Here is an 18099-nt window from a genome sequence, read left to right on the forward strand (position 1 = left end):
ATGAAAAGCAGTACTGCAAGAGTGGAGCCAACAATCAGAAGTTACAATTCTAGCCTAAAAAGCAAGAGTGGAGAAGAAAAAAGCTAATTATGAAGTTATTCTCTGTTGTTACAGCAATTCCAATTATGTCAGAAAACAGGAAGCAAGGAAAGAAACTTATCTGGACAATATTCAGGTACTTACTACCAAGGCTAAGGATTTTTAGTTCTTTCAAAGTATATCTCTGAGGAGGTGAGAAACAGTATTGACTGTTGGATAAAGGATTTCACTCTTGATATTCTCCCTGTATAATAGCTTAGCACTTCTAACCAAAATATTTATTTTAAAAGAATTAACTGGAGGAAATAAAAGAATGGTTTTACTTGGCTGTTGATTACTGTGACATATTTGATATTTGTTGTCTTTTCTTAATCTCGAGTGGATATACATAAACAGAAGAATGTTCAGCAAAAGCAAAATAAATAATACAGAGTTAAACATTTTTACCGCTTGATTAATATTACTTTCAATTACATGATATTCTTAATGTTACTTGATTTGAATTCCCATTTTAGTTTGGGACATACTCCAAATTCGACCGAGGTGTTCCACTGCTTCCTCTGGCTAACAACACCAACAGCACCTAACATCCGTAAAACTGTTTTACTCCGTCTCTGTAAGACTTTCATACATACTTCTAGCCTTCTAGGCTGAGAAAACAGTGGCTTTTAAACCTCAAATGGACTGCAGGAATTTTCAACATACAAAGTGAACGATTATTTCAGGTTCAGCAACGGTGTTAAAATACCCTACAGATTCCTCTGGCCTTCTGCCTGTTACTTTTCCTTACTGATTTTTATTTTGTATTTTTAAACAGATCAAAAATTTTCTCCTCTTAATGTATCTAGCAAACCAAAACATATAAGAGAAACATTAAACAAAGCTACCCTGCTAACACACGCACTTTTATAAGTGCACAACTAATAAATTCCTTCGTTAGACATACAGTACACGGCATAGGTAATTTCCAGGGAATCGTCCGCTTGTCTTTCTTGTCAAAGAAAAGTCTAACAAAAACTTTATACGCCAATGTGAGAACTCCAAAATACTTTAAAAACAGTCACATTTAAAATTTAATTTTTCAGGAAAACATTGAAAAGCATTCTCCATCTCTCCTTCCTTCCATTTCTCCTTCTTTTAACTTATTACTCCTGTTGAACAGGTTGTTGGTAAGACTCCTCCTCATGTCAGATTGGAAAACAATCCTGAGGGCATTTTACATGGCCAACTTTCTTAGCAATTCTCACATGATACGAAATATTACCATGAAGGGCAACAGAAGACAATCCATGCTATTCACCCCAGTAAACAGTACATCACAAACAACTGAAGAAGGGTGATGGCTCTGCATGGCAGGGATGGATTGCACCACCTCCATTTGAATTGAAGCACAATCCAGCCAGGCTGCACGCACACAGTTTGACATCTCAGCCAACAATCAGGGAAATCAGAGAGAGCATGTCTTGCTTCTGAGTGTGACAGATTACCTAAACTCTTAAGAACATAGAAAAAAATGAACTAAACTGTTTGCTAGCATACAAAGCACAATTTTTGTAAATCACTAAAAAGGCAAGTAAGAATGCAAAGAATAAAATAGCAAAACAAAAGTCATCAAAAGATTTTTTTCTCTAACCAACCATTTTTCTCACAGATATCTTCAAAAGAAGCCATCATCACAACTACAGAACAACTTCAGTACAAATGCACAACATCAAAACAGGCTATTTTTGACAAATACAAGCAGACTTTCTTCCGTCTGCTTCTTTACATGGGAAAATCAAACTACAGAGTTTGAGTCACATGAAAAAATATAGAAAACTCACTAAGTTTAGGTGACAATGGGAATGGTCAAAATATTACTCTGAAAACCTATTCACTTAGCTACCCTGTAAAATACTGGATATTTATCTGCATAGTTTGAATGGTTTATCAGAACAATTTTACCCAAGAAGGCAATAAGCCAGAAATCCCTAACCACATTTACAAATAATTTGCTAGGCAGCCTCAATGTTTTAATTCATCCTTCTGCTTGATAAACTTCTATTATCCATCTCTACGTCCCTCCAGGGTCCTAACACTTCTCACTTACCAGAAATCTTATTTTAACGACAAGTAACATACACGTTTCAGAAGAATTTTTATTCTTTTGGTGCGTATCTTTCTTCCACCCAGGAGAAACTCTGGCTGTGAATCCTCATGGTATAACCCAGCCAGAGTCTTTAGGCAGAGATGGAGGAAAGGAAACACTAGCACCAGTATCATACAACAAGGCTGCAGGTTACTCTTGGGTGATTTCTATCAGCTTTCATGCAAGAAAGTGAACACTTCATCTCTAACCCATGAACATTGAGGAGTATTTTTCCTTCACAACAGAAACTATGGCAGTCACCAGCCTCAAGCTAACGCAAAAAGCAGATGGCATGCTTTCAGAAAGGCTGAGACTAACATGAAGAAAAATTCTGTGCATCAGTATCAACTTTTATGGAAAATAAAACTTCCTTTTAAATAGGGTCAAATCTTCGAACAAACTGCAGAACAGAGGGGACCAAAATGATTTCAGTTTGGAACAAACATATTTCTTCATGACCTATTAGATTTAAACTATCACCCCTGCTTCTCCATGGTATCAGTGTATTTTCTCTACTGCAGACAGCTATTTTCAAGAGATTGAATATTTCCATGCCTCCTATCTGAAGGTACGAAAAACTAATCTCGGGTGCTAACTCACACTAAGAGATTAATCATTTGCTCTCAGAATAGAGCAATATCTGGGCAACTTACCTTATCGCTGTCTAGTGTGTTCTGTGAGGTTCGTGAGGCAATCGAAATAGTATCAGGTTGGCTGCTACCGTCTCCCTGACTGTCCAGGTCCTCGCCATCTCTGCAAAGAATTCAGTTTTCATTACAATAGTAGTACTGTTTGTAACATGTTAGCTCCCTACTTGCAACTCTGAAGAAGTGAGACAGTCCTAGACAAAGCAGCAACAGACACCAAATAAACCAACTGATGCAAGAATCAAATATTCAGTACTTAATACTTTGTTCAGGGCTGTAAGAGAACAGTTTCATTTGCTCAAGGTCTACATCATGTAGAATTAAGGCAACAACCAATCAGTCAGAACTACGGCAAGAAACTTGCACAAACACTTAGCCAAAGCTAGTAAGCAAGACACTCAGTCACCTATTTCAAGCTTCATGAAAGGAAAACCAAGGACCTGAATAACACACACAGAATTGCAAAAATCCAAAATGTACACCTATCCTGAACTGCAGTTCTAAATCCCTTCTGTAATGGCTGAATGTACACAAGGCAGCGACTCTTCAGAGCGGAAATCTCAATAAATTCACCATTGCAGGAAATTGTAAATTAATGATAAGATAAAGCTGGACAAAATTACTCTCACTTTTGTCCAATTCACTGAAAGTCATTAGAAATTCAACACTACAGACGAAAGAGTGCTATTGTGTACGTAGAGATCTCTGATTATTTGAAATACTACTTACCTTCTTCCCTTCTGTTTTGTTGTTGGTGCGGTTTTGGGGATGTGGATCGGCTCTTTCAATGCTCCTTTCAGATGAATGGTCCTTTCTTGTATCACTTCACGGATGTGTTTGATCCAGTCCTGTTTATTCTCTATACTAGATGCCTTTGATATGCAAAAGAAACAAAACCCCCACAATGGACTATTATAGCAGAGAAGATCCACACATATAGTCAGCTAATAAACAGAAAGAGGAAGGCATAAGGAATAACTTTGTGAATAATACTTGAAAACCTGAACAGAGAAAAGGAAATTCTAGCTAGTTATCTTCACTTTGAATCATTGACACTACTTTACACTTCTGAACACTATGAATATTGTTCTTTTAAAAAAACATTTTAACTTAAATTCAGAGTCCACTTTTATAACTTGAAGACTGAAGCCCTGTATGCATCTCATGTTAGACAGGGTGGGTTAATTTACTTCAAGAATTCCAGTAATAACACCTTGAACATTTGTATTTTAAACTCATACTACGTTTTAGGTCAATTCTAACTTGATATATTAATCTAATCTTACTGAAAGAAAAATTAACTTTCACTGCAACACATGTACTTCTACAACACATTTCATGTATTACTCCTCCCACTTTTTGATACATATCTCGAGGCAAAAAGCTAATTTAGGGTCTGTATTTCAATAACTGCCTGCAACATATCTGTTTTTTGAGATACTCCAGAAACTACTTGATATCCACCTGGCCAACTTGTAATCTGATTGTTTAATCCAATTTAACCCTACACCTGAAATGCTATTAAATATAAACATTATTGCAGATCTAAAGAAGTTATTATATATAAATTTCTTACTTCTCTTAATTGCTGTCTCCTGATGTAATTGGCTTCAAATACACTACAAGTATTTAATATACCATAAATATTTAATAACCAGGGATTCCAAAGGGATGGAGAAAGTTGTAGGAATGGATGAACAGGTAGGAAAAAGAATTTTTTTTCTTTTACAAAAAGAACACTTAGGAAAAGAAGCTAAACATGATTTTTAAAAAATATTTTGTTTTGTTTTTCATGGAATTTTTTTCAAAACTAATGAGCTAAGGAAGTGCTTGTTTCCAGCCTTCAAAAACAGACAAACAAAAACGTCAACAAAATTGTTGAAGAGCTTAATATCATACAAGTTACCTAAATATTCTACGCTCTAAGTAAAGCACCAAACAAGAACACCTTGAAGTGATCTTATGCAGAGAGCACTTAAATAAAATCTCTTACTCTGCTCTACTCTGGGAGGACCATTTCAGGCTTCAAAGTACTGTCTGTAAAATTATGGAGTAATAAGACAAAAAAAATTCTAGTATTTATTAGTGTTACATTTAATTTCTTTGATTCATTGACTGCTGCCAAAAAACTAATGTGAGCCTTTCTTGATGGGCCATTTTTAAGTGGCATTATTGAGTATTCACTAAAAATATATGTGAAATCATGAACAATTTTAATAATAGGTGTATTAAGCTGTAAAAGGGAAGATGAACTTTGTTTCAGCTCAACACACTTAACAAAAGAAAAATTTCAAAGCAGACACATTCCTCAAAATATGTCAAATTACCCATACACTGCTTATGGTATTTCAAAAAGGTCCTCCAGTTGAAAAGTAGTCCCGGGCTACATACCATAATCACAGGAAAAATTGATTCAGCCATTCTCCTAGCTAGACAAAAAGAGCACTACTGACACCTATAACTTGTCCAGACGCAAAATTTATAGGCATTGCATGCACTTTCATCTAAAGTCAAGCAGCTTCAGAAAAACATAAAAATCTTTTGCAGTGTTTATTTTCTGCATAAAAATATGGGTCCTGAAAAACAGCATCACTAACCAGCAGCAATGACTTGAGTGTGAAACATAACACTGACGCCATCATTTCTATCTGGCATCAGTTGCCCTGTCAGCTAATTGCTGAAGCCTTCAAGCTATAGAGGTCCATGGCATCAAACATCTCCCTCCTACAATTTGTGAAAGCAAGTTTTTTTTAATCCTTCAGCAGACTACACAGATTCCCCTCTGCCATCAGGCCACATGAGTTAGATATATATACACCACCACAAAGAAATTTATCTGTCAGCAGCTGTCCCCCTCAAAGCAGGAAAAGTCACCACTTGTTGCCTTCCCAAGTATCAACAAGAACTACAAGACTTGGTATAGATTGTACAAGCACATCTGTTTAAATTACCTTAAGAACAATTTTGTTATCTGAAGTTGGTGTCCTTCCAACCCATAGAGCAAACTTGCAGGGATCTCCTTCTACATGTTCTGTGACACCCAGTTCAGAAGTCTGGAATTAAGAAAAATTTGTTAGGACAAACAAATTTGTTTGTTTTTTCAGAAGCCACAGGGCATGCTAATATTCTAAAAAAATGATCTCTGCTATTTAAAGAGACTTTCAGAAGCTTAAAGTTAACTCATATGCTAGAGAGAATCCTTTATTCTGGTAGCAGTGGTGAGGTCTCTTCAAAAAAGGAAGAACTGCAAACTTAAGTTTTTTCTAGAAAGTAACAATAAACAATAGCATTTATAATCTGAATACCAAATTGCTCATTTTAGTTTTTGGACTTGACAGTAAAAGCCTTATAACTCTAAAAAAGGTGTTTCGCAAAAAAATAAGTTTTGGCTTCTATCCCTGTTGACTTCCACTGGGAAACACTCACTATTTACTGATTTTTATGTTTTCTCTCAGGTAAGATACACTTAAGAATTCTCTTGATATCTTCTAAAACTTTGATCTCTTTCCTGTCAAATGAGCCTTTCCCAGTGTGTTTCCTTCCCTCTGAAACAGACAAAATAATTCAGAAATACAGTTTCCCTGGAGAATTTTGTAAGACAACTATATTAACAATCAGTCTTTGGGAATGTTCTAATATCAGACCTTAACAGCTAGTTATCATCCAAAATGTTTTCACTTTCTGAGTGGAACAACATCTCACTCATGTGAATTGGTTTCCAGTTAAACAATTCATACAGGCTCTGCTCCAAAAAAAATTGCAAACTAAGAAATAAAGCTCAAACTACAAGAACTCTAACTCTCAAATGGCTGTTAAGCATTTTTACATGATTGGAAGCTGTATTTTTCCCCTCATACACATGATCATTAGCATGTACACAGTTCATCACAAGAGATGTTGGATATGCAGTACCTGAGTAAAGGTAATTTTTTTCCTGCATCACTTGGATGCCATCATGGTTTTCTTCTGTTTTGGTGGGTGGGGTTTTTGTTGTTTTTTTTTTATTATTTCTTCTAAAAAAAACCCCAAACCAACACATCCACCCTTTCAGCTTTGTCATCTCTTTTTGGTAAAATGAACTCTTCTTCACTGAAATACTTAAAAGCCTGTGATGTGTTTTAAACTTGACTCACCAACAACTCTTCTGTGTGTTAAAGAGCTTTTAAAATACTTAATGCAACATTACATTATGCAATTCCAAAAAAATACACTCTACCATGCTGCTAACACAAAGTCTGAATAGGCAAGAAAGTACAATTTTTAATATTGTTTATTTTTTAAAGCCTAGCAAATTTAGAAGCTTGGTACACTTGTAGATATTAATTTTACAAGAGATCACTGAGGGACAATGCAGTAGAGGTCTGTACAGCAAGGAGTGGCAAAGCAGACATGGGTTGTTCACTGTCCCTCTCAATAGTGGTACAGCATCAAGTGAAACTAGCGGGAGGGAGTCAGGTGCAAAACCCAACACAAGGAGGCTTGCCTGTGCCCAGTATGTAGTTGAGCAATACAGCTCTCAGCAAAGGACACTGTAAATGCTGAAAGTCTGCATGCAGTCCAAGGACAAGCTCACAGAAGAGAAATCGTTGTGGGTTTCTGAATGCATTGAAACCACACTGAAGTGATGAAGCTCCCAAACAGCCAGTTACTGGTGACTGGGAAGGTTTTCTGTCAAAGTAAAACCTGTTTGCCTTGCTCCCATAGTCCTTCTTAGGCATTTGCCTTTGGACACTAAATGTCTTGCCAAAGGAGTTCAGTAACACATTCTTCCTCTTAAACAGATCATGACATTGAGTATCGTGTGCTCAGGAAACCCTGCTGCTCTTCATGCCCAAAGCAAAGAGAAGAACCTCACTTTTGTAAAACCACGTTCCACAGGCAGGACATGGGATAGCGTGCAAAAAAGATCTTTAGCTCAAATCAACATGGATGCTATCAACACCTGCATGAATGCCTTTTCTAAAGAACAAACTAAGAACTGCTGTAATAGTAAGCTGCACTACAGGATATTTTGCCAAAATAAAATATGAAAACAAAAAGAAGCCTTGTATTTTAAAAATGAGGCACAACGAGAGTCTTCAAGATTTCCATCAGCTTCCCTAGGACCTAAGGCTATTAGTAAATTCCTGCCAGAGGAACTGACATGGCAAGCTTACAGGACTGATTTTTCAGCTGTCTCTTCTCCCACCTAACTCCTTGGCAGCTGTTGTTAGGCTACAGTACACCGGCATTTTTTTGTATTTCAGTTCTCAAGAGCACCAAAGAAAGGTGTGCTCAACAAAACAGCTGCAGCTGTGTTACCCGCTAGCTATCTTGTATCAGGAAGAAAAGCAAGAGTTGGAAATCAAGTGACAGAATATGCAAAGTAAGATATGGAAAAAGAGAAGGTTTTCCTGACCAACCTGCTTTACCAGTTCAGATACAGAAGTGGGAATGAACGAAGGAAAAGGAGCAGACACACAGAGAAAAGACTCAGTATTTATACTATGTAGACTTAGTTATATATCCCAATAGGATCAATAAAAGAACAATGTTTTCTAGAGTGTGATTCTAAGAAGGAAAGTAACTTCAAGTACTTGTTCTGAACTGTTTGGAATAAAAGCTAATCTTGCCTCCGACAGATGCAGAGCAAGCCAAGGGAGATTGTCTTGCCATTTGGCTATCTAAAGTTGTGGAGTGTGAATACTGCTCTCACCCAAGTCATCCAATGAGAGAGGAAGGATACGAATTCCAGGGACACATTTTGTAAAGCATACATGCTACAGATAAGGAAAGCAAGAGTGGAGGTTGGAGTTTTTTGAATTATTTTTTTTAGATGGGAGGAAAAACATTTCCACCTTTACATCCTTTCAGTAGACCATAAGTACTATAACTCTATTTATAGAACTTTATTGTAAGACTATCGGTCTCAGCAGACAGAATGAACATTCCAGAATGAACTTTTCCAAAACAAAGTTCTTGCCTTTCCCAATCAGTATGTGTAGAATATCCACTAAAAGGAATCCGTAACATCAATATACTACAACAGCAATAGTAAACAAGAAAGGTGAAGGCAGCTTGTCAAGTCCTTCCATCCTTCTGCTTTATATAAATAAGCCTTAAAGAACCAGCAATCTACATACACAATTAAGACAAAATCAGTCCAGTCCAATATTGATTTTCCTTTGATCTGACACACCAAGATTGCTGAAGTATCCTTCAGCAGCTGCTTTGACCCTACTCTTTCTCCTCAAAAGCAAAATGAAGTAGTAGATTTACAAGATTCAGTCTCTGTACATTCCAAGGCTATTCTTCCAGTGCACTATAATAGCTGTTCAAATTCTTCAGGCAAATTTAAATCATCTAAGCTTAGTCAGAGTCTAGTCTAGACAGTTTTGTAAATATGATCACTTGTTCTCCCATACTTACAAACAGTTTGCTCTTGTAAATGTATTTGCTCCTTCCACTTGAGTCCTTTACTTCTTTACTGAAAACCAAGGACATCTCAAAAAGGAAAAGGTGCCTCTCTCTTCCCTTTCGAATCAGAGTTTTTGGGTCCCACACTTGGAAGGATTCTTGAAGGATGAGCTCTCCCTGAGATTCTATATTTTCATCAAAACCTAGAAACCAAGGGAGAGTAATGGTTCACCATGAAAAGTTGGTAATACAAGGAAATTAAAAAGCATAGCTCCTGTTGATTTAGCGATATCATTTTTCCCCCCGATACAACATGCAGAAGATGGGATTCCAAGGAAGCAGTACTAAAAACAAGACTGATTTCAACACTGCAATATACTAGATGTAACTCTGTAGCTCAAGTCTACTTCTAAATTTAGAGATCCAACTGCTAAGTTCATCAACTCTTCTGGCAGTATTTTACCAACCAACGACAGCTTCTAGTAACCTCTTCCATGATTAAAATGATTTCTTTTATAAGTTTTCTGACACTGTAGGACACACAGAGCACATCAGGTTCTTCTTGCAATGGCAAGCTCCCAAATGCCACTTTTTCTGGAGGTACACGTTCCCTACCATATACACAACAAGCATGCAAACATGTTCAAGTTGGTGATGAAAACACATGGTAGCTTGGAGCTGTTGGCAAGCGATCAGCCTGACATTGGTCACTCCAGAATTGATCCACAATAAAAAAGTTAGCACCTGGATCACTTATCTTGAGACATAATGAAAAAAGATGAAGACTGAGAATACCAAGAGTTTTACTTCCACTGTAGTGGTACCATGTTCTCCCAGTTTAATACACAGCTTTAGAGTTGCAGGATAACAAAAACTGGTCTACCATACTCTTCCAAGTGGTACTAAACTGTATTTTAAATAAATACAGCTTGTCAGTTCTCACTGGTCTCAACAGGGCAATAGTATGGAGAGAATCAGAGGCAAGTTCCATCAGGACATTCATTCAAAATCCTCCAGAGATATAAAGAGGAAATGTGCTCACACGCTATATTTGTGTAATGTAGGATGACTCAACAATACAGGCATGATTTGTTATAAAACCAACTTCTGTAAAAGATTAGGATATTCTCCAGAGTTGCACTCCCAGTGTTAAAAGATTATTACCAAAGCTGGTCAGCATTTGCACTAAAACCATCTCCTGAACAAAGCATTTGGAACCAATCCTGTAAATTGACCAACATCCCTATTGCTTAAAATCAAGGAACAGAGGTGATTTTGAGATACACATGATCAAGGACCACATGTCGAACCAAGATGAGTTTTACTGTAACTAGCACAATAGTGGACATCCCATGACAAGCTGCATTTTACTACTAGAAGACAGAGAGGAAGAAAAGGAATATTGACTAGAAGCACCTATAAGTTTTATACAGCAACTGCAGGGTAAGGTGTCCTTGCTTTAATCTCAAAAAAATTAAATGCCAAAGAAAATCACTTTTATTACTAACTGTATGATGGCACCATCATACATGACAATATGCCTATTACAAAACACATTTTGGCAGAAAGTTGTTCTAAGCACATAGAAGCAATTACATCCAACCTCCACTGTCTGCCATGAACATGATTTTGCTGGCTAAGGTTTGGGCTAACTTGGCTTATGCTGACATTTTACTGCCAGAAGATACATTGCATTTCAGCCAGAAGACTGTTATGAAACAGGCAGCAAACATGTGAAAAAGACAAACTTTTTGGAGACAATTAGTTGATAGATAAATCACCTCCAATACGCTTACGTGCCTCTTACAAAGATACCAAGCATACTAATTGGAAAATGTATCCAAAGCTATCATATTGAACCAGCCACTTATTGCATTTTGGGTAAGTAGTGGAATACTTCGTTAGCTTACTATTTTTCAAATCCGCACAGCTATAGATCAGGATGAAAGAACACCTAAAAAATTAACAAAGCTGTCTGTAACAAGTAATTTTCCTAAATAAGTTTGCATTTTATATACCTCCAGAAAAATAGGTATGAAAAATACAAACCCAGAGATAAGAGTATATTCATGTTCTTAAACGAAGTTAATCTGCAGCATACCATGAAATTGGAAAGGCAGTTTGACTCCTACCTTCCAGCATGCTGAGGTGCATGGCATCATTGGCTCGCTTTGGCACACTAAGCATCACCTCCAGGCCATCCTTAATCTCACCTTTACCTTCTTCACAGCACGTGAGCAGCTCCTGCAAAAGACAAGCAGACAAGAGGACTCTATCATGTATTTCTCCACTAATACAACAGACAATCAAACAGTACTTCTAACAAGTACTTCTAACGGTTCTTCAAGAAACAGCCCAAGCTTTCAGTTAACCACTTCTAATTTAAACAGGATTATCTGCTTAATCAGAAATCTTCATAAGTTACATTAGGGAACATTTTTTATTCTGATAAGCACAGACACAGTTATCAGATGCTGTGCTACATCAAGGCCCAAAACAACACAGTTGCCAAGTCATGAAGATGGTAGAAAGCAGGACAGCACAAAAGGACCCCTCCCACCTCCCATGTCAGTCATTGCTCCACTGCATCAAAGACCTGGCTCTGTACTACTGCTGATAAGAGGATTTACATTGTTTTATTCAAAGTATTGCATAAATGACTCTATTCTGTATTCACACAGTTAAAAGCAACCTACAGACAAATCTTTTTAATACAAACAAGCGTTAACTAATGGACAGAAGTTACAGAATGGAACATGCTGAAGTGTTGTAGTGGAATTTAAGGCATACAGTTCTCTGCCCATTCAACATCCCACAGATTTAACATAACAGCGCCTGAGCTGATATTCAAATTTCCTCACAGCCTTTAAGCATTTGAACAGTATCAAGATAATATGTAGCTTATGTAACCAAAAGGGCATATTCTGTTCCTTCTATTATTCAAACAGCCCACTTAATTCATCCCCTTAGGTTAAATTCCTTTTTCCTTTTTAAAGGGAAAGCCACGTGATTCCTACTCTTATCATCATTACATTATTTTTATTTAACTGCCAATACCACCATAACAGCAAAACACTACATGATCACACTTAAATTTTGCATGACAACTGCACAGAACAGTGAGAGTAATTAAATATCCCTCAGAGGCACAGAAGATGAGCAGCTTCAATATTACTGGGAAAAACAAGCAGAACTTCCAGAAATATAAAATGTTTCAGCTATCATTCAAGTTTTGGGCTCTCAATCCTCCATGTTTTATGTCTCTCTTCTTACAGGTTAAAAAAAAAAGAAAAAAGAAAAAAAAAGGAAAGAAAACCCAGAGACCACCAAATAAATCCGTTTTACTATGCAGCAAAGCCATCTGACTCTGCAAACAGTGGTGAAACTGATCTATCCCATCACTTCAATAACGTAGCAGGCTAAGGCATACTTATATTTCAAAAAATAATTGTTGGAATTAATACCTCAAAAATTCCAAAACAGCACAGCCTAGAGTATTTCTGTAAGTTATAACTTGATTAAGTTACAACTCGTTGCAAGAGGAGAACAGACAGTCAAAAGTGACAGACTTGTTTCCACCCAACCTGACCTGAAATAGCCTCTAACGTTTTTCAGAAATTTCAAAAGCAATCATGCGTGGCTGTTTTCAAGTAAAAAGGGGAGACACAGATCAGTTAGAGTGCTTTTTTAGGCAGCTGTAACAAAACAAGCAATGCCACCTAACAGAGAGCAAGTACAGTTCAATAACACTCCTGCTCAGTTGAGAAGACATCTGTCCACTGAAAGTTTTAACTACAGGTTTCAAAAAATTTTGTTTATTTTAGCAGATACTACTTACTTGACATTTCCAGTCAACATTACAAATAACAACTGTTTGTGCAACAGCTCTACAGGTACTCAGTGTGTGTATATAAATACTTATATATACACATATATTTATATATCTTATATTTTATATTATAGTTTTATATATGAATATATTAAATTATATCTATTTTACAGTACTACCGTCAGCATAGTTAATGCCTTGCCAAAATTTGTTGTAGAAACCACTATAAAAATGCATCTATACAGCCATAAATTACTTTTTTACCCCGGGAATGCAAATTATATTTTCTTAAGTAAACATTAGGAGAAAGGTATATTTTCGATTTACAGAAATCTGGACAAAAACGTTGCTTGTTTATGCCTTCTTTCATTTTCAGTGGTCTACTAAGAAATATTGCAGCAGTATTTGAGGCTGCCCAGGATGCTGTAGTCTCAGAGCACACAGTAGTACAGCCCTTCTGCTTCAGCAAGAGCTTTGCCTTCTTAAGAACAGCAGAATCAGATGAAGAACTTTCAATTAACACTGACCTTTAAAAGAAGCTGGTATTTTGTTATCCTTTGGACAGGTTTGATAAGGTAAGAAGAGATAGAGTTGGCCAGTCCATGTCGTTGTTGTATCTCCTACATTAAAAAAAACCCCAAACATTTGAGGACTGTAAGCACCGACACTCAGATATAGACTGTTTGAGAACTAAGCAATAATATACATTAAGTTCAAATTCTATTTTAACAAAAAAAACCCAACAAAACAAAACCAGGAACACCAGATATTCCAGACACAGTGAATAGTTACGCTGTACATCTGTCTGCTCATTTCATACAAACAGAAGATTATCACCTCCAAGAGCAACTGTGAAACATTTCAATAAACCTAAATACAAAGAGCAACAATTAGGGATATAAAACATGTGGCAACACCTTTTTTAAACACATTAAAATCTGTACTACTTTTGTTACTCGCAAAAGAAAAAAACCCCTAAATTTCAGTGTTCCAGGGAAGAGCCAGGATTTTGAGAGGAAGGCTGAGGTGGAGGTTTCTCAGCATCCCCTGGTAGTTTAACTGCCAACAGCCAAAGACGGCCTCGTCCCCCACAAGGGGGAGCACGGAGAAACAGCTTCTGACTAAAGAAAAGAGGCTAGCAAGCACTCGAAAACAGCCACTTATAAGCCATAAAACGAATGACCTTCACGAAGCTAAAGGAGGCAAACAGATTTAAATGAGTTAGATGGGATGATTACAGATTTCAGATTTCAAGTACTGATCAGGGCTGAACTTCACTGATAGGGTCTGCCATTTATCACAGTACCAGATGTATTTTAACCAGGCAATTTCAAACAGTAAGTTATGCTCTGCAGCTACATGCTTTCTAACTATGATTACAATATCAGAAATTCCCAGGATAGGATACACATAATATTTTCACATGGACCAGTGTGACATCAGTGGAAGCTCTTGAAGTTATCTGAGAACAGAATTAGGTTTTCACACTTATAATATAATTTAGGTGGATCAGGTGATTGGAGAGCTCTGGATATACTAGTAAAACAGAGGGATCAAAGGAGGTGGTGGCAAGCATTTATTTCTAATACTTTTATCAGAGCCCTTTCTTATTATTTAAAATGGTATTTACTAAATTTTTCTTTGATTTTTTTTTTGGTCATATCTGCCTGATTTACCTTCCAATGTTTAGAACCCCCATCTCCTCAGTGATAAGACTTTTTAAATTAACCCCAAGAACTTCAGGGACTTTTTTCTTGTTTGGTTGATTTTTTTATTATGTCCTTCCCTCTAGTTCTACAAACAATTCTAAAAAAATTGTGGTTTCACTACACAGCTAGTGGCTCAGCACAGTGGGGAAAAAACAAAACCAGAAAGAGAGCACTCTAATCGAATTATCCGTAAATACACATTCAACCAAAACTTACTTAGTGTGGCCAAAATTCGTCCCTAAAACCTCTAACAGATCTACATTTTTGTCCTTTTTTATGAAGAGTATTACATGTGTAGACCAAGGAACCTTGGGACTGAATAGGCAATGTGGTTGGTTTAGCTGTTCTGAACAACAGCAGTCAACTGAATTAACCACTACATGCAATTACAATTTAAAGTACTCAAAAAATTTAACAAAAAATTCTATCTTGATATCATACAATGGCTCATCATAAGCATATCAAAATGCTAAGATTTGCAGAATGTCCTTGTGTGAGCTGAAGATTCATGTCTTGGCTGTTGTTGCCAGAACCTGCTTGCAGTTCTGAACTGCTCTGATACGTGACAGCAACTTTTCACATCTGATTTGACAGCTTTGTAACACCAACACCAATGCAAGATAATCATGAGAGATACAGGATTGATTTTCTTAAGCTGACAGTTTAATAAATTGCAGCATTAGTAACAGGAAACTTGCATTTTCTCAAGAAATTAGGCACTCAGCATAACTACAAATACGTGAGTTAAACTGCCAAGACATACTTTTAAGATGGACACGAGGTACTTACATCAAAGTATGCTCCTGCGTGTTCTAATATCAGCTGAGTAGAATCTGGCTTGTTTTTACAGTAAGTAACATACATCTGGAATTTGTCTGCCTGCAGAACAAAGCGCAAATTTACACAGGTTATCAGAGAGCATCATTCCCGTCTCAAAGACTTTACACAATTATAAGAGAGCTTATCTTCTCTATCAAGAAATTGAGCTATACAGATTTATTTTCCCATTCAAACTGGTAGCGTAAGAATATATATCAGGCAAGTAAGATTGAAAACAAGAGCAATGTATGCAAAAGTAGGTTATTAATAGCTAAGACAAACCAAACCTGCACATGGGTTTAGGCAACTTGCATACATTTCAAGAGCAGCTAAGCACGGTTGTATGACAGGAGTGCTCTATTTTTTTTTTCTCAGTTAAAGACACACGTTTTTACTCAAATTTGAAGGAAGAGGTAGTGTCACAAATTTTACAAATTAAAAAGGGATCTGAGAGTAAGAATCCATCCCTTCATGCCTCCTATCTTCCTTTTTACTTTTGAAAATAAGTCTGACTTATTACCCAAGTAACGAAGCAATGTCCAACATCTTCTGGTAGCTGTTCATATTTTTCCAGCTCCTTGAGAAATATACTGTGGATAGAAAAGAAATAAATAGTACAAAGCACATGAAACATATTCATTACAGCACCTGATATGGATCTATTGTCTGTTAATAAAGGCAATTAGAAAACTTGCTGTAATTCATGCCAAAAGCATGACTTAAAGAAATACAGATAACTGGAATGGATAGAAATGTGTAATAAAAGTACTAGTATAAAATACAATTCAATAAAAATTCTCATGTGAACATCAGAAATTGAACCAGCACACATGCAGTTAACACATACGAGTGCACACAAATTTAGTAATTTCTTTTGTTTTCCATCAAGAAGGTTTCCTACTGTTTCCAGTTTCAAGAAAAGTTTAGCCTCCATCTCAATTAAAAAAAAAAAACTAAAAAAAAAGTGAGTTGTTTCTTGGATGCTCAAGTTCTTAAGTTAACACAAAGCATACAGAGAACTATAAAATCAGGGTCTGTAATACGCTAAGTATGCTTTATTACTTTAAAAATCATAACCTAATACAAACACCAATGAATTAACAAAGCAGGAAAATTCAGAGCAAGATTTCTGTACACGGATTTCCCTAGGAACCATTGCATTCAGAAGAAATGTAGTGGACAAGCCTCCGCCATGCTCCATACCCAAGTAAATGTATTTATGGCAGGGCATCTCCACAGAAGCTAAGAAGAGCCAAGAAAAAGTGGTAAGCCCTACTTTTTCTGACTAACAGCAGCACGTGGAAATCAAGAATGAGTGTTCTGAAAGAATGACAGTGTTCTGATGTTTGCGCTATGTTTGTATTCTATTGAGTTTAGTGTTTTTTATCTCTTTAGAACAATTAAAAAACCTACAAGAAAATTTTCATGTATCCAAATAATTTTCTAAAAGCTTAAAGATGCCTGAGACTGAAAAATACAGCTTCTCACAGTGTACTTACCTGGCTGCAAAAAGCAACAACTGAAATAATTTACCAATGCAAGAGGAAAACCTTCAGATTTTTTTAACGAAAAAGCATCCATTCTTCATATACACAATATTTTCATTAGGAAACCCCTCAGGTCATCATTTGGATTTAGAAGTAATATGGAAATGGAAGATAAGTCACTCACTTATTGTGGAACTCATAAATTTCCTGCATGTTTCCAAAGATAATGTGTTCTTTGTTTACAATACCAGGTGGGATCTCCTCGACTCCACTTGTCATTTCCCATAGATATGTCTGCCCAGAACAAAAAAGATGCGTGAAAAGTGATGATAAACTCCCAACAGGAGCAGCCAGGTATCTGTAAGCATGCATTCCTGGAGAGAAACTAGGGAAACATCACACAGCATCATCATCTCCAATTGTGACAGTGCCTGTTGTGTCAAATATACCTTGTGATTTTGACAGTGAAATCCAAGTTCTAAAACTGACAATTTAACATAGTCCCTGAGACTTCATCATTTAAAATGCATAGTGTTCTTGACAACCTCTAATGCTTCAGGACATTCCTTATCAAGGTCATGTCTGCAGTCTAGAAGTTCATGCTTTGTGCAACAACTACCAATGAACATTAGTTGCTTCAGCATAACAATTACTGGGCACTTTTCCATGGAATCTCTCTGAATTTCTATTCAAAAAGTCAGCTAGTAGCAGAACATGTGATACAGATAATAAGAGAATTAGCACAAGCTCTTCTCTATTGCTAGCAAAGCAAATAAAGTAAACCCCTCCTTTTCCCCTCCTCTCTAAAACAAAACCCCCACACACAATCATGAACTGGGAAAGGAACAAATGCTTAAACTCAGTACTGACAAAAGCAAAACATACAGGATGAGTTCTGAAATGGCTGTTATCAGATGTAATTCTAGGTTTCTTCTTAATAGCAGTAAAGATACTTAACTTGGTTCTATGACTCTAAACCAATCATGCTCGGCTGTTAAAACCAGAAAGAAAAAGAAAGCAATGGATTGAATCCTGTCTTCAAAGA

The 18099-nt window shown here is 36.6% G+C and overlaps 1 protein-coding gene across 1 annotated transcript in view; it reads right to left on the bottom strand.

Moving 5' to 3' along the window:
- The window catches only part of TRIO (trio Rho guanine nucleotide exchange factor), a 255846-nt gene that overhangs the window by 73684 nt on the left and 164063 nt on the right, over positions 1-18099 (bottom strand). Inside the window, 9 exon segments of the mRNA XM_051799299.1 lie at positions 2821-2920; positions 3544-3686; positions 5766-5867; positions 9223-9413; positions 11343-11454; positions 13567-13659; positions 15538-15627; positions 16088-16157; positions 17239-17348. Of these exon segments, the coding sequence (XP_051655259.1) occupies positions 2821-2920; positions 3544-3686; positions 5766-5867; positions 9223-9413; positions 11343-11454; positions 13567-13659; positions 15538-15627; positions 16088-16157; positions 17239-17348 (1011 nt within the window).

Source organism: Manacus candei, unplaced genomic scaffold (genome assembly GCF_025592945.1).
Source record: "Manacus candei isolate 608988 ecotype Guabito, Panama unplaced genomic scaffold, ASM2559294v1 h1tg000049l, whole genome shotgun sequence".
Classification (NCBI taxonomy): Eukaryota; Metazoa; Chordata; class Aves; order Passeriformes; family Pipridae; genus Manacus; species Manacus candei.